The sequence below is a fragment of the Cladophialophora carrionii genome (assembly GCF_000365165.1).
Source record: "Cladophialophora carrionii CBS 160.54 unplaced genomic scaffold supercont1.12, whole genome shotgun sequence".
NCBI classification, from domain to species: domain Eukaryota; kingdom Fungi; phylum Ascomycota; class Eurotiomycetes; order Chaetothyriales; family Herpotrichiellaceae; genus Cladophialophora; species Cladophialophora carrionii.
The window spans coordinates 215,472-236,579 of NW_008481819.1; the positions used below are offsets into that span (position 1 = coordinate 215,472).

The window sequence follows — 21,108 nt, forward strand, 5'->3', positions numbered from 1 at the left end:
CTTTGAGAGTGAGAGTGAGGTTCAGGTTGATGCTCGCTCCCAAGTACCATCATCGGCCAGCCATCGTGCTATGTACATGGCACTGGCATCTCCTTTTCACCCTGCATTCTCATCCTTGTCGTGCACAATCACCCTGATGCCCTTGCTATCTAGCTTCACACCCGCGGTGAACAGGTCCCTCGTCGGCGTGGCGTCGCTGTCGTCGGTCTCGTACATCTCCAGATTATATCTCGCCACCACGGCGGCCACGCTCATGTATAATTGCGCGTAGGCCAGATGCATGCCGATGCAGTTCCTTGACCCTTTACCGAACGCCACGATGTACTTGTCCAGACGACTGGTGGTCCGGTCCGGTCCGGTGGCATCCTCATCGACCCATCGGTCGGGATTGAACCGGCGTGGCTCCGGGAAGATGTTCTCGTCGATGAGGATCAGATGCGGCGTCATGGCGACGGGCGTCCCCGCCGGGATGGTCCACTGCTTGTACTGGATCGGCTTGTCGTAGATGCGGGGCAGGCGCGAGAGCATGCCGCCGGCCATGCGCACGCCTTCCTTGATCACGGCCGTCAAGTAGGGGAGCCGTTCCAACGCGGTCCACGGCGCGACGGCATCGCCCTGCGGGATGTCGACCGTCCTCAGCTCGGCGCGCAGCCTGGCGAGCACGTCCGGGTTCCTCATGACGTGGTACGTCGTGATGGTGATGGCCCAGGCGGTGGTCTCGGAGCCGGCGGTCGCGATCAAGACGCCCTCGTCGATCAGGCGCTCGTCGCTCAGCTCCTCGTCCGGTAGGTCGCTGGAGAGGATCTGTGCGAAGATGGTGTCCTTGCGCCGCTTCTCGACCTGGATCTGCCGCATTGTTTCGCGGTCGGATTTGATCTTCTGGACCTGCACCCCAACGCGCTGCATCCACGACTTCATGAACCCGACGGGCGGGACGAGCTTGATGGCCACGGCGAGGGGCATCGAGCGCACGACGGCCCCGATCAGCGGGAAGGAGCGCACGATGGCGGCCGAGGCGCGGCCCCCGGTGTTGACCAGCTTCCACGTCATGGCCCACTCCGGGTGGTGGATGTAGTCGTACGTCCAGCCGTAGGAGCACTGCGTGAGCACGTCGGTGGTCAAGGCCAGGTACACGGCCTCGAGGTCCAGAACCTGTCGGCTCCCCTTGATGGCGTCCAGCCGGTCGCACATGACGGCCAGTTTCTCCTGGATGACGGGCATGTTGGCCACGATGCTGGCCTTGCTGAAGAAGGGGTTCAGCGCGCCCCGCCGCTTGCGGTGCACCTCATGCTCGACCGTCATGCCGCCGGCCTTGGGCACGGCGAACCCGCGCGTCCACCACGCCCACTTGTCCATCTTCAGCCCGTACAGCTGGTCGAAGAAGTCCGGGTCGTGGATGTGCACGTCGTCCGGGTTCGTGCGGATCACGGGGCCGTACTGCCGGTGCATCTCTTGGATCTTCCACACGTACTGATGCCCGCGGAAGACGTCGTAGTACGTCTCGTGCCAGTACGTCGCGGCCGCGAGCTTGCTGCCGGGGAAATGAGCCAGCGGGTGCAGCGTGATCCGGTATATCGCCAGGGCGACGTCGTAGGCGAGCTTGAAGATGACGAGGTAGCCGATGAGTCCGAGCCATGTCGTCGGCAGGACGGATGTGTTTTCCTGCGGCACGACCATGTTGGAGATAGTCTTTTCTTTACCTTCGCCTTGCCGTGTCACTGTTGACCACAACGGTGGCTGTGATGGATGGTGCTGCCCTAACCCGATACCTCGATCGACATTTCGTATGAGAAGGAGAGTAAGCCCCTCTCGCGCGGAAGAGCGGTCTGAGATGGGTTCCGTGGTTCCCCTAGTTAGATTGGACTCTGGACTGGATGCTCCGTGTCGTTGGGGTCCAAAAAGCAGAGCGCACGAGGCGTGAAACGGCAGCGATTAGCCGCGTGGCCCGGCAGTCGGACCGAGCTCGTCATTACATGTATTGACGTATTAAGACGAGTCAGCATACGTCCGACCAATAGATCTGTGGGGATCTGGCACCACTGGGTCAATGGGAATGACCATGTTTCTTGGCTGCCATTTCAAAGACGTACGGATCTTACGTGCATTTACCCTGCGACGCTGATCACCCATCACTCACTCAATGATTCCCTCACTCACTCACTCACTCACTTGGGAGTCGGCGCTCGGCGCCTTGCAGACGAGCAATGGAGTAATCAAGCATCCTCTCCTACGAACCGTCCTGCTGTCTAGGGTCCGTCCAGATACATCTGATGGGGAAAGAGTACGTTAAGACGTACTACCACAACTTTTAACGTCAGTACCACGAATAAAGGCACAACTGGGGGTTCTTAGAGCTTACACAGCGGCCGTCCTCATCATTCCCATACACAGCGCTCCGTACAGTCGATTCCACAGGATCTGCAGCTCTCCTCCGCCCAGGTTAATTGATCTGGAGGCCTGAAATTTCCGAGGCACCGCGAAATCAACCACGCTGTCAATGGCTGTGTCCTGATAATTCCAAAAGGAGCGTGGCGTCTTGTGCCTTCCCTTCAAGGCTGGCTTCTTCGTATTCGCGAAGCTTGTTACTCATACTTGGATCGTCGCGCCGTCTCGCCGTGTCTTCGGCCTCCGATCCCGACTCTACTGCGTAACCTCTGCATGCATACGGATTGCTGGTCGCCTCAGCTGGACCGCGTCACCATCTTCAGGAATACCGTACGATAGTCACAAGTACACAAGTATCAGTGTGGAGACAAGCACGTCTTCCACTTGTTTGTCATTACTGGTGATCGACTCGATGGCTCTCCTCCATCCCAGGCTTTGCGCTAATTGTCGGCTCCGTGGTTTGTGAAACCTGGAGCCTGCCTTTTCCCACAGGTACATAGTGGACCCTCACACCTTCGGCAAAGTGCAAGAGGTAATACACGGTTTACTGCATTCTATGTATAGGCTCTCCCCGTTTGTGGCACGTCACTTTTCAGCGTCGGCTTGTTCGACGGGCACAGCAATGCTGGGCCGCCGCTTGTCATTTCCACCCTTGACCCGGCGGAATCCGACAAGCTGCATCATCTCGGTCCAGAAACCCACAGGGGGGTCCAGGAATGTCTCTTCGTACGCGTCGATGGTGGGCTTCTCCCACACAAGATCGGCTTCGAGCGGCCGGACGACCTTGGTCCGCTTGACCAGCTTCCAGATGATGTAGAGTGGCGGGATGAAGAGTTGCATGCTGTAGCTGGAGAAGAAGTTGGACACGTCCCAGGGCAGGTAGACGGTGTAGCCGTAGATGCAGGTGACGACGAACAGCCAGATGAGCGCGAACCAGGCGCAGAACGGCTGGAAATACCCGTAGTAAGGCAACGTCCGGCGGTCCAGCCCTTGCGCCTTGCAAGCCCGATGGAAGAAAATGTACGTGATGCACATGACGATGTAGTCGATCAGACCTGTATAGCGCGTGTGGTCAAGTCAGCCCTGAGGTTCCCCATCCGTGCTGCTATGGGTGATATATGGGCAAAACGTACCTCCCGCAGTCACGAGATTCACAAACCAGGTGATGACGATGGACGAGCTGCTCGAGCACTGCAAGAACGAAAGCAGAGGGAAGATCATGACAACGCAGAAGCTGTACACCGGTACGCCCGAGCGGTTGCAGTACGTGAGGAACCGGGGAGCGCGGCCTTCCAGTGCCAGGCCGTACAACGTGCGCACGGCCGCGTACGTGTAGGTATTGCCCGCCGAGAAGATCGACGTCAGCATGAGCCTGGTTGCGCTTGTGTCAGTGCCTGCTGAAAAGCATGGGACAATCCAAGGACCAAAACCCCCGCATCTCTTGCTTGCTTGGGTTTGACTACTTACGCGTTTACAATGTGCGGGAAGACGGAGATGCCGAGATTCTCCATCGCAATCACATATGGCGAAGCGCCCGCGGAGCCGTTGCTGCCACCCAGGACGACATTCTCTAGGGCCGGGTCCCGGGAACTGCATACAATGCCCACGGCCAGGGCTCCGCCGATGAAAAAGATGCCGAACCGGAGGTAGACCATCTTGAACGCGGCCTTGATGTAGATGCGTGGGCGCACGGCTTCGGCGGCCACAATCGAGATGTACTCGGGCCCCACGACCGTGAAGAGGGCGGACGAGAGGGCGGCCAAGAACCCTTGCAGCCGACCGAGATCTCCCGTGTCGATTTTCTCGCGGAATGCCTGTCCGTCGGTCCAATACCGGAACCCGTAGGCATCGTGTTCGGGATTGCCGCCCACCATGGTGATGAAGGTGAAGAAGAACAGGGAGAAGATCAGGACGACCTTGCCGCCCGAAAGCCAGAATTCAGCCTCACCGTACGCTCTGACAGCAAGTATATTGATGGCGCTACGCGACAATCCAGCGTTAGTGGGAGGGGTGTATCTCCGAGTGCCTGGACGCCCGCATGACTTACGCGTAGGCTAAGATGACACCGGCGCAGACGCCGGCGATGGGACCGGGCTCGGTGACCCTGTCGCTCCAAAAGGACAGCACTAATGTGAAAGCTGAGATCTCAAAGGGAATGAGGAGAGCTTCGTAGAAGCTGGACGAGAGGCCACAAGCGTCAGTACGTTTAGACATGTATGGCGACGGAGACTGACAAGAAGTTCCAACCGCACATGAAGCCGAGTGCGTCGTCGACCCATTTGCCCGCGAGACGAATGAAGCCGCCGCTGACCGGGTAGGCCGTGCTCATCTCTGCCACCGAGTTGTTGACCATGGCCAGGACCATGCTTTGAATGGCATAGGCCAGGAACAGGTTGCCCGCGCCGCCATTGTACAGGCCGGTCCCGATGCTCACGAACAATGCGGTGCCAATCGAGCCTCCGATGGCGATCAGCTGGATCTGGCGATTGTTGAGATGGCGTTGCAGGTGGTCGGCATTGTCGCTGATGAGGCCTTCCTGGACGTCGTGGGAGCCAGGCCGCTGCGAGACGCCGCCGTTCTTCTCTTTGCTGCCGGGATACGAATCCATGGTTTGTCGTTTGTCGGGTGCTGGAATGAGTGACTCTGGCTTGACACAATCCAGCAGGGGAGAAGAAGAAGAAGTCACGATGAGGACAGGACGCGCTCAGAAGACCCGCTGCCAGTTGCAAAGATTGCGCCCGCAACGTCAGGGCGGGGCACCAAACTACAAGATCGGCATGGCGAGGCGACAATCTGTTACTGGCTTCGTCGACCGGGATGTCGCGTGCGAACCTGGATGACTTTGTTCCTCCTCGAGCCCATGATAGCGAAACTTTCTTCTTCGCTACAGCCGTGTGTGTACGTACGAGTAATCCCCTTCCCACCGTCCCTGACCGGCTTCACCCCACTCGCCCACTTTCACCCCATAGAGCCTCCCCCAGCCGGGCTTCGCTTCTGGTGCGCGGCTGCTGAGGTTACGGTCAGCGGCGCCAGAGGGCGGGGCCATATCCGGCACACCGAGCGGCTCAGACTCAAATCTTAGTCAACCTCATTGCTCACACGTGAGCGGTGGAGGTTCTTGGGTTCCCTGGCGCACTGGCGCGGCAATGGCTTCAGGACCACGATCCTTGGCGGTCGGGTGTGGCGCTTGGCGGCGTCCCTGCGATCCAAATTTTCAATGCCGGAGGGGCTTGGAGGACCCTGTGAACGCGTCAACGAACATTGACAGAGTCCTTCCCTGTGCCACGATCCGAAATCAAGCTTAACCTGTTGACGATTGGCCTGTCACCCGCCTGCGCTCATGCAGCTCGCTCCGATCCAGGTGTCGCCCTAGGTAGCCCTAGGGGAGCTGGGGCACCGCTGCTGATCGTGGCCAGGGCACGCAGGGGAAATAATAGCCGGATCTGGGTGATCACAAAGTGGGATCTCAGCCTGCAGCAGGGCCTAAATGGGGACGGTACGAGTACGATTGCAAGCGAGTACAACGCCAGCATGCTTCAACGCATACACAGTACGCAGACAGTATCTCGTATGGTCCACGATGCGCCGGCGAAGCACAACGCCGAGGCTTCGATGGCGCTTCGATGGCACCTCACATGGACACAGGCTCTTAGGTCACTGGAAACCGGAAGTCTAGGCATGGAAAGTCCACACGACAAGTCCGCTAATCAGGAATGGCTGATAGGACGCCATCCCCGTACATGTCAGATACGAGTACAAGTTCAGATAGCAGTCTTCCGCGTGAGAGCCTGCAAACAAAACAGGAAAAGTAATGCCATCATTTTTGCCTGCTTCGGCATCATATCCCAACCCGCCTGTCCAAGCAAGACGCTTTGCCGATTTGCCTTATCGAGTCCCTAGCTTTTGCGGGGATGGGATCTATCTCCCTTCCGTGGAGGCGGTTCGAAGATCCTCCAGGTTCTCGTCGGCAACAAGCAGATATCGTGCAGAGATAAGGAGTAGAGGAACGTCGCATGATTGCCTCAACAGGAGTAATCATGATAGCACGGGCAGTAGACGAAGCAGGCAATCTAGGGCGATTCGCTGCCCATGTTGACACCGACTACGTACAGCAGCATACAGCCGAAAGATGCGCCCCTGCCTGCCTAGGACGGACACTTTGTTTCCTGCACAAGCCACTCTCATGGTCTAGCACCGAAGTTGTGGTATTTTTTCCATATCCGTGGCTGCGACAATAATCCCGACAGCTCGCTTACACCCTCCACATTTCCGTGCGAACATGTGCCATCTAGGACGAAGGCGATATGTGCACCATATGAGAAGTCATCGTAAGCATGAGCAGGCGCCGAAATGTCGTTGGCGTAAAGGACAAATCTCGAGGAAAGGGCCAAGCGCAGGGAGTGGAAGCTGAGGTTGCGCTGAGGCCTGAGCATTCGATCTCGAAGGTTGCGCAGAGACTCACGCAGTCAGGACATACATACATCTACTTTGTAGGGGTAATTTACCTAGTGAAGCCATGTACCCCAGAATGCGCGCGCAGGTTCAACGCCCGAGATTCGGACAAGTCTGCGAAATACGACTTCGGCGGGCGGCGACGACGAACGAACCTCGGCTTCATCACAGCTTCCCCGGCTCCCGTCGCCCGTCATACCGTATACCCCAGATTTCTTGCTCCGCTTGCGGTCAGTCGGTGTGTCTCTCCCGTGTGAAACCTCAATTGTCTCTGCGATCCTAATGTACTGTGGTCGGCACAAGTCAGGGCAGGTTCACGCCGGGACATTGTAGAGATCATACCTATTCAGCATCCCTTCACGGCGGCCGCCAGACGCGACATCCACCACGGTAGGAGGAGCCTCCATCTCGCTGAGAGGGATCGGGTATCTGCAACGAGCAGGTCATCTATATCTCCGGCTTGGTCAAAATGCCTGGGAAAATCACCTTTTATATCGACATTGTCAGTCCCTTCTGCTACATGGGATATTACTTCCTACGGGTAGGTCCTCTGTTCTGCTCAGCTTCGCCCTCTCGCCGACATATTATGTCATGTTTGCCTAGTGTTGGAGAACATCTTTGATTTTATCCTGTGGTCTGGTGCGAGCCTCGACGTTGCCTCTGAAACCAGTCCATTCAAATCCCACAGTCTCATACCTCTGTTCCTGCTCGACAGTCATCATCAGTGTGTCCATGACATCAACGTCACTGACTCGACGTAGCACTCCCCGATCTTCAAGTCCATCGAAGTAACTTACACGCCCATCCTGCTGGGCGGGCTGCACAAAACCTGTGGCAACATCGCGCCCATCGAAATCCGGAACAAAGACAAATGGATTGAGCGCGAACGGCTCCGCTGGGCGCGCCAGTTCCACATCCCCATGTCCGACACACAGCCCAACGGGTTTCCGAAGCCGACGATCCAAGTCCAGCGATTCCTGACCAGTTTGTGGCTGGACGGTCACCAGAAGCCAGGCACCCAGGATGTGTTTCTCAAAGCGGTGGACACGCTCTGGGAGACGCTCTGGACGAAGGGAGACGCGGGCGATATTTCAGACCCGAAGGTGTTCGCCACGGTGCTGACGCCGGCATTGGGCGAGGAAGTGGTCAAGCGACATGTCGAGAGGCTGGGGAGCCCGGAGGTCAAGAAGCAGCTCGTGCAGAATACGGATGCGTCCTTCAAGGACGGCGCGTTTGGTCTGCCGTGGTTTCAGTGTGAGAATGCCAAGGGGGAGGTCGAGGGTTTCTGGGGATTCGACCATCTCGGACAGGTTGTGAGGTTCATGGAGCTGGATGGCAAAGGTGAGGTTCGTGCGCTATTGTGATGGTAACGGTGCGGTGCAAGATCCGCATCTATCGATGGATGGAATGAGACGGAGACCTGCTGGCGTTGGGGTCAGTTCCAGCGATCGAGGGAAACGCCTTGCTGGATTCTTTTCGTCTTGCCAATGCAACTGTGCAACAACAGCATCTCTCCAGTCCGTCAAATAGTCCTCGGTGCCACCCTGCATGTCCCTCCATTCCATGTCCAAGGCCCCCATGTGGCCCCCGTGTGATAGCATCGGTGACCCCAACACTGGGGGTGCTGCATCGACCATCTACTCGTCGGTTTCACTGCACCCGCTAGAACCCAACCAGTTCTAAATCGTCCAAGACCTGCTTCGGACGTGATCTTTGCGTTTTGCCCCATCACTCGTCACCCGATTTTCTCAATCTTCAAGGACCCCTTTTCCTCTTTACCATCTTGGCCCTCGAGAGCAATAAAGTCTCCCTTCTCGAGGCGCCGGATCCATCTACTAGCTTCTCCTCTGGCGAGGATGAAAGTCAACCGCGCACTCGCATTCTCCATCGCCTTGAACGCCCTGCTCGGGAGTGGCGTGTATGTCCATCGTCCAAAGGCCCAGTTCAGGACATAGAGACTTTGGCCTTCCGAGTCGACTGCAATGCTGGGTTTTCTGTCGCCCGTTGAGTCCGGAGGCGGTCTGGAGGACAGGACAAGCCCTTTTATGCGGTAGACTTCGTCCTTGGGTGCGGAAAGGAGCAGATCTTCAAAGGATTCCAGGACAACGCCCTGGGCCGGTTTCGACGGATCTTCGTTTGTCAACACCACACTTAGGACCTCTACTTCGTCCTGATGGTTGGTGTGTGCGTGTGTGTCTCCGTAATCGTGTCCGTGTCCGTCAGTGTGATCGTGAGTATTCTCTTCGTTGAACTCGATCGCTTCGCGCAACCCTTCGTCTCTGACCATTGCTCCATCGATACCCATGACGATCTCAACGTCCACCCAGCCTCTCTGACTCTTGACCCACGCGACTTGTACGTCCAGGTCGCCGACGCGGTCCAATGCGTCTTCGAACTTCCTCTCATCAACAAGCTCCCACTTGTTGAACACGATCAGATCGGTAAATTTGGCTTGCATCTTGGCCGTGTAGCTTGTGTCGTCGTAACCCTTCCAGTTCTCGACGTCAATCACGCTGATGACGCCGTCGAGGGTGAATGAGCCTGGGTTCTCCCTCGACACTCGGTTGACTTCCATCGCCAGTGTCGCTGGGAAAGCCGAGCCTGACGTTTCGATGATTATCCTGCTGGGATCGACGGAATCCTTGAGCTGGAACAGAGCGTCACTGAGTTGGCCGACAAGGTTACAGCATATGCAGCCGTTCAACAACTCGCGAACCCCTGAGATGGATGCCGAACCGGCCAGCTGCGAATCCACCGCGACATCGCCGAACTCGTTCTTCAGCAAAGCAAGCTTGTAATTCTTCGGCAACTGCGGGATGAGGTTCAAGATCAAGGTAGTCTTGCCGGCTCCGAGAAATCCGGTGATGATGGTGACCGGAATCGGCGCCATGATGAACGAGGTCTCAAGTGGCTAGTCAGTCAGACGTGAGAGATGGCTCAACGGAGTGTCCAGCCGATCAGGCGGTAACAACAAGCCTGAGTTGCGTCTCGGACCAGTACTGTATGAAGGCCGCAGGGAAGATCATCTAAATTCAAGGCAACATTCAGAAAAACCACGGACAACGAAAGCGGACTGATGATTGCTGAACGGACGGACTGGTGGACTCTTGGAGTTGAAGTTGAGTCAACCGCATTTTGGATCAATACGCGATACGAGCTCGTAACTAGAACTCCAATGGATTGACGTCACTGAGTGAGTCTCTTCAATAGAGGCCCGAAGCTTCCAGACGCCGGGACAGTTGGATTTGAACTTTGGCGAGCGTCAACTTCCTTTGAGATCTCCATACGCGACCTCGTGCGATATCAAAGTAACGATGGCTATGAAACCTCTCAAGTGATATCTCGAATGCTATCCAGTGGACACTAGTCAATCCACCCGCCTTTCTTCATCTCCCGCGCCGTCCACTCTTCCAACCTCGCAGCAAGCTCCGCGTTCTTCGCCATGGCGCTCTGCCAGCCCTTCGGGTCTGCGACTCTCTGAAAGTAAGCACCGCTATGCTCCTGCTTCATCAGCGGGCTCGCCGCACAGAAAACGCTCGTCCACGACCCCTTGTCCCCGTCAAGCATGCCCCCTATGGCCTTGTACGGCGCAATCACCACCTTCAATAGAATGGGCAGCGAAGCGTGTTCTGCAATGTTGGTATCCACCAATCCAGGATGAACGGCCGCCGTCCAGATCTGTGCGTCTCCGCCAGTGTCTGTGGCTCCGATTTTGGCGCCAGAGCCTTCCGGGCCATACAGTCTATTCAGCGTCTTGACGTGGAGGATATTCGCGAGCTTGGACTGCCCGTACCGAGCAATGGGACTGGCGTCCTTCAGAGACGAGTCTGCAAAGTTGATACCGCCTCTCGGGGCGGAATAGTGGCCCCCCGAGGACAAGTTTACGATCCTCACGCTTCCCGGCGGAAGGGTCTGGGCGGTCTTGAGCAGCAGAGGGGTGAGGTGGCGAGTCAAGACCCAATGCGCCAGATAATTGGTCTGCCATTGTATCTCGTACCCGTCCTGCGTTGTTTCGAACGGTGTTGCCATTATACCGGCGTTGTTTATCAGGCCGTGGAGCGTCGTTTCCTGGGAGATAAAGTGCTTCGCCGCAGCGACGACAGTTGAGAGCGACGTGTGATCCATTTCCAGCAGCGACAAGCGGGCGTGGGGATACGTCAACTTGATGCGATCACTCGCGGCGGATCCTTTGGCTGAAGAGCGTGCGCACATGTACACGTGGGCGCCATGTTCCGCGAGGCGTGCAGCCGTGTGGTATCCGATGCCGGAGGTTGCGCCCGTCACGATGAACACCTTGCCCGCGAGGTCTGGGAGGGAATCAGGGTGGAATGTCATGGCTCAAGGGTACGGGGGATTGGTGGATTAGAACATCAGCCAAATTGTGTCTACACTGTAGGTTGATGAGTAGAAGGTTAGCACGAAGGATCTACGGTAGTAATTATTTCTTTTGCGAGACCTCCGCCGCGATAATCCAATTCAGCTACGCTCTCTCACGGTGTCTTCTCAAAGTCGCTGCCTACAGAGTACGAATAGTGAATGCCTGGCGGCCAAGGTTGTGATTGAAAGCGAATCTACTTAGGCGTACCGTCTGGCAAGCCAGCTGCATAAAGCCAATCAACTACGAACCTAGGGGCAGAAGATATCACATCCAGCCTATCGCTTGCTCTCCTCCTCCGAACCAAGAAGCATACCCTCCAATGTGCTTTCACGTCTCGGCCGTATCTCCAACCTGACGTGGTGATAGGTAGCCAGACAGGGCCAGGCTACAGCCTTCGACGCAAGACCTGAAGAAGCAGCAAGGTAAGCAGAGTACATGGTCAAAGTCCATTTTGACGCACCATTCGCGATCTACTGTAATTACTTACCTCATGCTCCAGACGTACCGAGGAGCCACCACTATGTGCCATCAATGGCCGGGTCCTGCAACGGAGAACATGATCCCAATCCAACCCATGCGACAGCTCGCCGATGCCGCAAACACGCATGACGACTGGACAGGCGTCACTTCAGCCACGGAACGAAGAAAACGGCAGAACAGACTGAACTCACGGGCGTTTCGACGGCGCAGAGCACACGAGCAAACGCGGTCTCAAGCACGGTCTCTCAAGGCACGGTCTCCTCCTGGCCAGCCCCGTACACGCACACGCACCGCACATACCAAGGACAAAGAGCCCGAGGCCCTCCTCCTGCTCCTTCTCCCATGCTGGTCCGAGCCAGCCCAGTCGGTCATTTGGGTGCCGACGTCCAAGATCCCAAGCCGGCTGAGAGACGTTCGTAATCCACTACTGACGTATACTAAGACGAGGCCCGTCAGTCTCGATACCGTCGCCGTCCCGCTCTGTCCGGACTATTTGATCGTGCTTCTGGAATATAACGTCCTTCGCGCCTGTCTGGTCAATCGGGACTATATCTTGCGCTTGCTGGCACACTCGCATCCGCACGCAGAGAGTGAAGAATGGTCCCCCACAACCGTGGCTCACCTCCCCGAGATTGATGTCTTGGATTTATATCGATTGCTCCCGCCGTCATTACATCCCACGCGGTTGCAGACGACCGTCCGGCATGCCGGGTGAATCGATATCCTTCCTCACCCGACACTGCGCGATAATTTGATCGTGCTCACGACGTTGAAGGCGTCGGGTTCGACACCGTCGTCACCGTCATCGTCATCGCTCACGACATCGCCTACGTCAGCATCCGACCCAGTGTCAAGCAGCGAGGCCGAGACAAGCAGCTTTGACGAAGACGCCCTCTGGACTGACACGGTTGGAGGGCTCTTCCACGGGTTTACTGACCTAGGCGCGGCAAAGTACGGTGGAGGCATAGTATGGGACACGCCGTGGGATGTCTGGCTGGGAGGTGTCCGAGGGGTTCTGGCGAAAATACGCCTGGGTCTTCCAGGGCTGTGAGGCTGAGGTGCTCGGCGCGACGGATCGATGGAGATGGAAACGAGGGGAGCACGGTCCCATATGAAAGAAAAATTGAAAGAACCAAGAAGAATCAGATGACGATGGTTTGTGTCAAAACCCAGGCCGGCTTACTTGCTTGCTTGCTTGTTTGCTTGCAAAATCCATCCAAGTCGCCGCACTCATACAGGCACTAGCACAAGAACTTGTACAGCTTCTTCCACCGCGGCCACCGCTTGCGATCGGCCTTTTCCTCCGCCACCAGCACGCGGACGTTGAACTCCCTCTTTCCGGTAAACAGGTCCATATCCCTGGCCCGCAAGATATGCGTCTTCATATATGTCTTATATCCCAGGTACATGAGCACGACGATTGGGGCTGCAAGGTACGCCTGGAAGAAATTCGAGATCCGATCCGACACAGACATGTTCTGCCAGCCGACAGGGGCGAACCCGGTCCAGAATTGCCCGATCAGCACGAGCATGTTGAATAGAAAGCCGACCCAAGAGCCGATCGTGCCGACGGGGCTGCGAAACGCCAGTTCGTCGAGAGAATGGCCTTGGATGGCCCAGGCGTGGCGGAAGCGGATGTGCGCCAGGCAGATGCTGGCCCAGGTGAGTATGCTGGATAGGCCGGAGAGGGCGAGCATCCAATTGAATGCGTCTTGTTGTTTCTGTGTGGCTGCTAGGTACCCTAGTAGTCCCAGCACGGACGCGACGATGATTGCGTAGAGCGGCCGGCCTTTCCGATCAATATACGCGAGAAAGGCAGGCGCCTGGCACTGTTCTGCGAGCGCCGCCAGGGTTCGTGAGCTGCCGTAGATGGCTGAATTGCCCACGCTGAGGACACTGATCATGATGACGCAGTTCATGACCGAGGGAAGAACCTCGATGCCGGCGTTTTGAATGCTGATGACGAAGGGGGATGCTTTGGCGTCGGCCGAGTTTCTGCCATTCAGGAGGCGCGGGTCGTCGTAGGGCACGAGGGTGCCGACCAAAAGGAGGCTGACTACGTAGAAGAGAGTGATTCGCCAGAAAACCTATCAACTTCAGTGAGACAAATCGGTTCGAGCCCTCTCGTATGCGCTTACCTGTTTGATGGCGGTGGGTAGGGCCTTTCGGGGATTCTCTGTTTCCGCCGCGGCGAGGCCGACGAGTTCGGTCCCTGCAAATGCAAACGCCGCTGTCACAAACGTGCTGCAGAGACCTTTGAACCCGTTGTGGAATGCTCCGGGGTGATGCCACAGTCGAAACCCTAGGTAGCTGGCATTTGGCCTTCCAGCGGAGTCCACGCCGCCCATGATGTTGATGAGGACTCCCAGTAGACTGCAGATGGATAAGCACCGCAGTCGACACGCATCGATAAGATATACAGAACAGCCACTTACATATACCCAATAACAGCCGTCACTTTGATAACGCTGAAAATGAACTCGGCCTCGCCGTACCCTTTGACCCCGAAGAAATTGATCAGGACAATGAGGACCAGAAAGATGGACACCCAGGCGGCGTTCAGTGAAACGTTTTGGACCTGTGCTTCTCCATTAATCAAGTATCGCGAGCCGCCCGGCATGACTCATACCCAGTAGTCGACCGTGATCGAGGCGCTGACGATCTCCAAGGGTAAGACCGTCAGCCAGTTTAATGCGTAGTTCCAGCCCATCGCGAAGCCCCAAGCCGGGTCCTGGTAGCAGTGTCAGACCTCAGGCGCAGCATGGCGAGGCGTCTGGCCTACCAGAAATCTTGTCGAGTACGACGCGAACGAACCGGCGACCGGGAACAAGACGGCGCTGGCGTGGAGAGTCAGCAGAGACAATGGCATTGTCGGGTCGAAGTCTTACAGCTCTCCCAGCGCCTGGACCGTGCAGTACATCATACAGCCGGTCAAAGAAAACGCCAGCAACAACGACGCCGGTCCGCCATAAGCCAGTGCCTTCCCACTGCCGACGAAGAGTCCTGTACCGATACTTCCACCAATGGCAATCATCTGCAAGTGTCGCCCTTTCAGCCTCCTCAACAAAGGTGACAGCGCGGTCGCCTGAGCGGCAGCTTCAGCGTCGTATCCTTTTCCGTCGGATGCGCTGAACGAGGCCGATCGGGTGACACTCGCATGGGGATCTCGTTTGAAGGACTCCGCCAGGCGCCGTGCGAAGGTGCGGTGCACATTGTGCATGTCGCTCTCGTAGGCAGAGGGATTCGAGGAGGACTCAGGACTCCATGTTTTCTTGTCCTCCATCTTGTCTCTTCTCACCATTCGGCAGCTTAGAAGATGCGCGGGGACCTGACTGTTGGGTAAGGTGACGAATCGGATGCTGTTAGGCAATGCGCCGCCAAGTTCTTGTTCATGACCGCGGGCGAGGAACGAGGAGAGTCGAGAGCCGTCCGGAAAGAATCATCGCAAGGTGAGGCGCGTTGAAGGGGCAGGGTATAGCGTGGGACCTTCCGGAGTTGAGTTGTGAGTATGGAGAGAGAAATGTACGCTGTCGAGGATGAGGCAATGCAGGGCTCGCCGCCTCTCATCCAATCGAGACGGTCTCGACCCTCAGCCACCAGATAAGGCTGCGATGGCAGCGCCAGACTCCACAGATAAGGGGCGGTGCGGAGGACATCAATGAAATGTTGTAGAGGCGCAGTTGTTCCTGGATCAATACGCAGAAATGTCCACGTACATCATACCGTGCACGGAGTAGAGGTGCAGCTGGTTGCAGGTCAAAGATTGCTATTATTAGGTGCTATACAAGAAGACTTCGAAGTCACCTCTTCTTTACTATCATCAGATCCGTCATGATGCAACAAGCGCAGGGATCCAGCTACAGGCTGGCCGAAAGACCTGTGCCTTCACCAGCGCTGCGAGCGCTGCGCTCAATGGAGGATATACAGCGGCCGTCATGATCGTAAATCCAGCGCCTCCATTACTATGGCATTGCTGTTATCCGCGGGTGTAAGATCGTCAATATCATCAGAATGTCATCAGTGCCCAATCCTTGTCGCTCAGGTGGGATCCTTGCCGTCATCGTCGCCATCCGTACTCGACGGTGCTAACTCTGGTTCCGTGTTTCGCAAGTCTGTGGATGGTGAATGGGATGGTGACGCAGGATCTCGTTCCGACACATCGACCGTTATAGCAGTGTCCACTCCCGTATCTTCGACGTTCTCAGGCTTGACTTCCGTGCTTGTCAGGTCTTTGGCATCGCGCGAGCTTAACCCTCGCTGCAAGGCCAGCCGTTGAGCGGCTTCACGTTTCTGCTCTATCTCAAGCTCTTCCTCGTGCGCAATTCGTTCTTCTTCACGTCTGAGGTCGACTAATGTTGGTGGCTCAGGATGCTCTTCGACGACGTCCGAAGACATAGGTGCCAGACTCTTCGACGAGGCCGACCTTTGGCTAACCTTGCCGCTTGGGCTTCTTTTGGACCTGGAAGAAACTGTTCGGGTGGAGTTGCGAGACACTCCTGGACGCTGGCCGCTTGGCGTCCTCGGCTTACCATTGCTCTGATCTTCCGCCGAGCCTTGGTTGGTGTTTCGCCGGCTGAGCAGAACAGCAAAAGAGTCATCAAGCGGCTGCGCGTCTTCATACTCTTCCTCATCGCTCATGATCAAGTCCCCTCTAGAGCTCAGGGAATTGGTTGTCGACCTCGAAGCGGTAGTATCGCTCCGCTGACGACCATGGCCCTTTCTCCATGTGTCATGGTTTTCTTCCGGCTCTTCTATAAGTGGTTCGCTCTCCGCATCTCGCACTCGAGTGCCGCCGGGATTTTCTTGTAAATCCGCAGCTGAAGGCTTGTAGCGCAATTTCCTGGCGCCAATTCTCCATGGCAGCCGTTCAAGGAACCCCAGGTATGACGAGCTTGGTATAATGGTGGGATCCTGCTCTGATTCTGGCTGGATTCCAGACGGTTTTCGTCTTCCTCTTGAGCCGTAGCTCATTGCCCGTTGTTTCCTTGGCTGCCGCGACTGCGACCCATGACCGGCCAGTAGACCGTCCAGCTCATCATGGCCCCAACCTAAGACGCCATCACCGAGCGCTTCTTCGTCATCCCAGGCATTATAGAAGTCAAAGTTGTACTCGGCTCTTCCACGCGACCGACCTCTCCTCCGCCGGTGGCTGGCTTCTCGGTTCGGGAAGCAAGGTGCGGTGCAAGAATAGACACACGATTTGATCCCTTCAAGACAAGGGTCGACGTATAATTGCGTAAACGTGTAGATGTTCTCTTGAGCAGCCTGATTTGCAGTCTCAAGGTTGTGAGAGATGTTGTGGAGAGTCTGACGAAACTCAGGGTTGTTCATGTTGAGAATGCGGCTGTGACCCGTTCAGGTCATGAGGAGGTAAGGCGAAGCAATGAACCTGGACAACCGCGCCGAACGTTTGCGCAGTGGAGCCCTAATTGCCATTCTCAAGTCACAGCGCTGTGAGCATCGAAAGTGCTCAATGCGACAAGTGACACAGGAGTCTGGGGGAGACAGAAGGCTGGGGCCGGGACTAATCCTACCGGTGCCCCGAAGTCCACGTGCACCACGTGCTCCGCATTTCGGCGATACTGTTTATCCGATGCGGCGGTCAACGCCCCCTCACGCCTCACTTTCCTGCAGAACAAAGTCCAGCTGATCAGTGTGGTTGTAGCTTTCCTCCTTCACTTCTACCTCATCTCTTCCGCGAGCCATTTCTCACCATCGAGGCCTATTCCTGGCATGGTGCATTACATCCGCTTCCTGCGCACGCCGCAGTGCGATGTAAGCAAGAAGACAGTCGATGTTTCTGCAGTGGTGGCCGTGCAGACCGACCTCAGTGACGCGTTGCTCAGCCAGGACCTTGTCCTGAATGCAGAGATTGTAGAGGTCAACAGCCCCTGGCGAGTCCTTCACTCGCAATCATTGCAGTGGCAGGCTATATCAAGAGCACTCAAGTTCGCTATTCCATGTCCCGGCAAGTATACGTCGTGGCCTGTTCGCCTACATGTGGCTACCCAGGAAACTCAGTCTGCCGTCAACCTGGCCGAGATCCCAGAGGTTCTTGACATTTGGAGTTGTGATTTTCTCCTGTCTGACAAGCAGCGATCAGAACCCATTGTTGAGCGACGTCTGTTGCTCTGGAATAACACAACGGTGCGAATTTGGGAAGACGTCGGCGAGAGCATGGCGAGGCACATCTGGTAATTCTCCTCCATTTCCAAACCTGATCCCACTAACGCACGACCAAAGGGATGCGAGCCTAGGATTTGTGATGTATCTCGCACGAGCACTGTCTTCCTCGCCTCCAAGTGGTGTAGCCACATTAGCAGCTCTGGTCAAGTCCAGCAAGGTAAGGAAGCTCCAAGTGCTGGAACTGGGCGCTGGATGTGGCATCGTCGGCATTTCTTTTGCACAGCTTGTCAAGTGCGACATGTACCTCACCGACTTGGAGGATGCTCAAGCAGTGTTAGCGAAGAACATTCGATGTGCTTCGTTGCTGGCGGGGTCTACGCTTCAAGCAGACGTTTTGGACTGGGCTTCAGGCCTTGAGGATAGCTCGAATCCCAATTTCGATCTCATATTGGTTTCTGATTGCATTTACAATCCGGACAGCAGTGTGCACCTGGTAGAGGTCCTGAGACAACTGGCTGCTTGTGCACCGAACACCCTCATTGTGGTGGGATTCAAGCGACGGCACGAGGCAGACGCCGTTTTCTTCGAGCACATGCGGAAGACGAAATTCGAGATAGTGGAAAGCACGCATATTCCGCTTCCACACAGACCCACTGTTTACGACGCCGACACGCCGACCACTGAGTTCTACCTTTATAGGCATCGAGGATGTTCTGATCCTCAGCGGTAACAGAGAGCTCCGTGCCTGTCCACCGCTCGCAGAGAGTACGCAATACCTCATCCTCGTGGTAAACGTCGACGGCCGATACAGAAAGGGCCTCGGTTGCTCGCATGCAGCAAACCAACGATCCTTCCAGGTCACGTGGCTCGTTGGAAAATGCCGCACTGCACATGGGAAAAGCCTGAGCCGGAGCTGCAACGATCGTGCCTGGCGCCAACGGAAATGGAGACCTTGGAAGAAGCAGCACCGGCAAATGACATAGGCGAGATGACAACTCAGCTAGCGCTGATTCACCGACTTTGAGTCACCGGCCTGCAATCCTCGCCGTGCCTGGAAATTCTGAGGTCACTGAGGGTTGAGTTTTTTCTAGGCTGCGCCTCCAACAGCGACAATCCGGCACGATCCACCTTTTGCCCCCCACCAGCTTGTCGATGTCAATCGCAAACAAAATTTCCCTATCGGCACGATACACACGAAAATCGACCATTTTTCACCACCACTTCACTTCTCTCTCGACCCTGTGTTACCACAGCACCGCCTGCCTCAGTCATTCTGCTGCCTCGGGACACGACCTCTACCAGCTCGAAACCTTTTTCCAATCCGCCTTTGGGCTACCAAAGGCACCCCGTAACACGGCCTCGACTTCTTTCGCCCTGCGCCATCAAACTGCATCTGCTTCAAAACATCGACATATCCTCAATACACGCCCTCCTCCTGCTGAAGCTCGACGTTGCAATCCCACTGTCGTCTTTCCAGTTTGACACCCCCATTCATCATTGCCCTCAATTTCAGCTGCCGCATAGGTCGCCACTCGAGGTTCTTCCTCCTCGCGAGGGAGAGTCGCTGAGGCAAAGCCAACGTCCGATAGGGTCGGAATCCAGAAAACCTCCCTAACACCCGCCTGAAATCCATCACTAAATCATCAGCTTAACCATTTGCATGGTTATGGCACCTTCTGCAATCGCCATTGATCAGCCAGATACCACTACTACTTTGACTGACAACCAAATCGATAAGATCGATTGTCCCGATATCAATCATGGCGTTGAATCCGACGTGACTGGCTTTGCCTCTAAGGCTCTAATTCAAAAAGTCCTCAAGGAGCAAATTGCTCGCATTAACGTGGACACTTGCGAACCCGGGGAGGAAGATGCCTTCTACGTGGCGGACCTTGGAGAAGTCTACCGCCAGCATCTGCGCTGGAAAATGAATTTGGGCCGTGTCAAGCCGTTTTATGGTGAGTGGCACATGCCAATGTTCCTCCAGTGGATGGGCTAACAGTTGCTAAGCGGTCAAATGCAACCCGGACAAGGAAGTGCTCCGCCTGCTGGCCAAATTGGGCACCGGGTTTGATTGTGCGTCCAAGGCTGAGATCGACTTGGTGCTCAGCCTTGGCGTTCCGCCTAGCCGTATCATCTATGCCCAACCGTGCAAGACCAAGTCCTACCTACGCCACGCGCAGAGAGTTGGCGTCACACTTATGACCTTTGACAACACCGACGAGTTGTACAAGATCAAAGAATGCTACCCAGATGCTGAACTCGTCCTCCGCATCCTGACCGATGACTCGGCCAGCGCTTGTCGTTTGAGCACGAAATATGGCGCGAGCTTGGAATACGCGGAAGAATTGCTTCACCATGTCAAGCATTTGAATTTGAACCTCGTCGGCGTCAGTTTCCACATCGGCTCTGGCGCTAGCGATCCGAACTCCTTCGCCAAGGCCATCAAGGACGCACGTGGCGTCTTCGACCAAGCAGCGACGCTCGGCTTTGATCTTAAGTTGCTCGACGTTGGTGGTGGCTTCGTGGACGAAACGTTCGAGACCTTTGCGGGAAACCTAAACGAAGCTCTTGAGGAACATTTCCCTACCAATGTGCGCATCATTGGGGAGCCCGGCCGGTACTACGCCTCCAATGCCTTCACCTTGGCTGCGAATGTGATTGCTCGACGGGAGGTTGCGGTTGACCACGAAGGAGGCAAGGGATACATGCTCTACCTGAATGATGGTGTTTACGGCAATTTCTCCAACATCATCTTTGACCACCAACATCCTGTGCCGCAGGTCCTTGCCCGACCGACCGGGAATGAACTCCCCGTCGAATACTCGATCTGGGGTCCGACCTGTGATGGCATCGATGTCATCACAGACCGATACTTCCTCCCTGGGGTGATTGAAATTGGCGACTGGCTGTTCTTCGAAAACATGGGCGCCTACACGAAGTGCTCGGCCACCAAATTCAATGGGTTCAGTGATGACCACGAGGTCATCTACATTTCCAGCGAACCCGGTGCCTCTGCATTGCTCGGTTATTGAAGACGGACTAATTCCGGGCAAGGGGGATTGTGCAAGGCTCAAGTAGGAATGGGTAAGAGGAGGAGACTAATTTCAGGATCGGGGAACAGATGCGAAGGTGGAAACTCTCTTTAATGTTATCACACACTCTCTTGTACCGAATCCCTCCAACAGATCGGATGGGAGCAACAACCAACGCATAGAAAGACACAGACCGAAGATACGGGGGTCAGACAAGTTCGATGTCTTGGACGCTAGCAATAGAATAGGAAG

At 56.0% G+C, this 21,108-nt stretch overlaps 10 protein-coding genes across 10 annotated transcripts; 4 read left to right on the top strand and 6 right to left on the bottom strand.

Moving 5' to 3' along the window:
- Nucleotides 1-96: 96 nt before the first annotated feature.
- G647_10046 (uncharacterized protein) lies at nucleotides 97-1,677 on the bottom strand (the record flags this gene model as incomplete). The annotated part of the gene is made up of 1 exon (XM_008726038.1): nucleotides 97-1,677. The coding sequence occupies one exon, from the start codon at nucleotides 1,675-1,677 to the stop codon at nucleotides 97-99; it is 1,581 nt and encodes a 526-aa protein (XP_008724260.1).
- Nucleotides 1,678-2,970: 1,293 nt separating this feature from the next.
- Nucleotides 2,971-4,993, bottom strand: G647_10047 (uncharacterized protein; the record flags this gene model as incomplete). The annotated part of the gene is made up of 5 exons (XM_008726039.1): nucleotides 2,971-3,440; nucleotides 3,519-3,757; nucleotides 3,853-4,365; nucleotides 4,433-4,561; nucleotides 4,620-4,993. 5 exons carry the CDS (start codon nucleotides 4,991-4,993, stop codon nucleotides 2,971-2,973), a joined length of 1,725 nt encoding a protein of 574 aa, XP_008724261.1.
- Nucleotides 4,994-7,306: 2,313 nt separating this feature from the next.
- On the top strand, nucleotides 7,307-8,201 carry G647_10048 (uncharacterized protein; the record flags this gene model as incomplete). Its single annotated transcript, XM_008726040.1, has 2 exons — nucleotides 7,307-7,378; nucleotides 7,599-8,201. The coding sequence occupies 2 exons, from the start codon at nucleotides 7,307-7,309 to the stop codon at nucleotides 8,199-8,201; spliced, it is 675 nt and encodes a 224-aa protein (XP_008724262.1).
- Nucleotides 8,202-8,572: 371 nt separating this feature from the next.
- G647_10049 (uncharacterized protein) lies at nucleotides 8,573-9,727 on the bottom strand (the record flags this gene model as incomplete). Its single annotated transcript, XM_008726041.1, has 1 exon — nucleotides 8,573-9,727. The coding sequence occupies one exon, from the start codon at nucleotides 9,725-9,727 to the stop codon at nucleotides 8,573-8,575; it is 1,155 nt and encodes a 384-aa protein (XP_008724263.1).
- Nucleotides 9,728-10,200: 473 nt separating this feature from the next.
- On the bottom strand, nucleotides 10,201-11,172 carry G647_10050 (uncharacterized protein; the record flags this gene model as incomplete). Its single annotated transcript, XM_008726042.1, has 1 exon — nucleotides 10,201-11,172. The coding sequence occupies one exon, from the start codon at nucleotides 11,170-11,172 to the stop codon at nucleotides 10,201-10,203; it is 972 nt and encodes a 323-aa protein (XP_008724264.1).
- A 563-nt stretch (nucleotides 11,173-11,735) lies between these two features.
- On the top strand, nucleotides 11,736-12,410 carry G647_10051 (uncharacterized protein; the record flags this gene model as incomplete). Its single annotated transcript, XM_008726043.1, has 1 exon — nucleotides 11,736-12,410. One exon carries the CDS (start codon nucleotides 11,736-11,738, stop codon nucleotides 12,408-12,410), a length of 675 nt encoding a protein of 224 aa, XP_008724265.1.
- A 526-nt stretch (nucleotides 12,411-12,936) lies between these two features.
- G647_10052 (uncharacterized protein) lies at nucleotides 12,937-14,996 on the bottom strand (the record flags this gene model as incomplete). The annotated part of the gene is made up of 6 exons (XM_008726044.1): nucleotides 12,937-13,782; nucleotides 13,834-14,068; nucleotides 14,131-14,273; nucleotides 14,325-14,426; nucleotides 14,478-14,532; nucleotides 14,584-14,996. The coding sequence occupies 6 exons, from the start codon at nucleotides 14,994-14,996 to the stop codon at nucleotides 12,937-12,939; spliced, it is 1,794 nt and encodes a 597-aa protein (XP_008724266.1).
- A 737-nt stretch (nucleotides 14,997-15,733) lies between these two features.
- G647_10053 (uncharacterized protein) lies at nucleotides 15,734-17,026 on the bottom strand (the record flags this gene model as incomplete). Its single annotated transcript, XM_008726045.1, has 1 exon — nucleotides 15,734-17,026. The coding sequence occupies one exon, from the start codon at nucleotides 17,024-17,026 to the stop codon at nucleotides 15,734-15,736; it is 1,293 nt and encodes a 430-aa protein (XP_008724267.1).
- Nucleotides 17,027-17,428: 402 nt separating this feature from the next.
- G647_10054 (uncharacterized protein) lies at nucleotides 17,429-18,551 on the top strand (the record flags this gene model as incomplete). Its single annotated transcript, XM_008726046.1, has 2 exons — nucleotides 17,429-17,889; nucleotides 17,939-18,551. The coding sequence occupies 2 exons, from the start codon at nucleotides 17,429-17,431 to the stop codon at nucleotides 18,549-18,551; spliced, it is 1,074 nt and encodes a 357-aa protein (XP_008724268.1).
- A 930-nt stretch (nucleotides 18,552-19,481) lies between these two features.
- On the top strand, nucleotides 19,482-20,856 carry G647_10055 (uncharacterized protein; the record flags this gene model as incomplete). The annotated part of the gene is made up of 2 exons (XM_008726047.1): nucleotides 19,482-19,779; nucleotides 19,832-20,856. 2 exons carry the CDS (start codon nucleotides 19,482-19,484, stop codon nucleotides 20,854-20,856), a joined length of 1,323 nt encoding a protein of 440 aa, XP_008724269.1.
- Nucleotides 20,857-21,108: the final 252 nt, after the last annotated feature.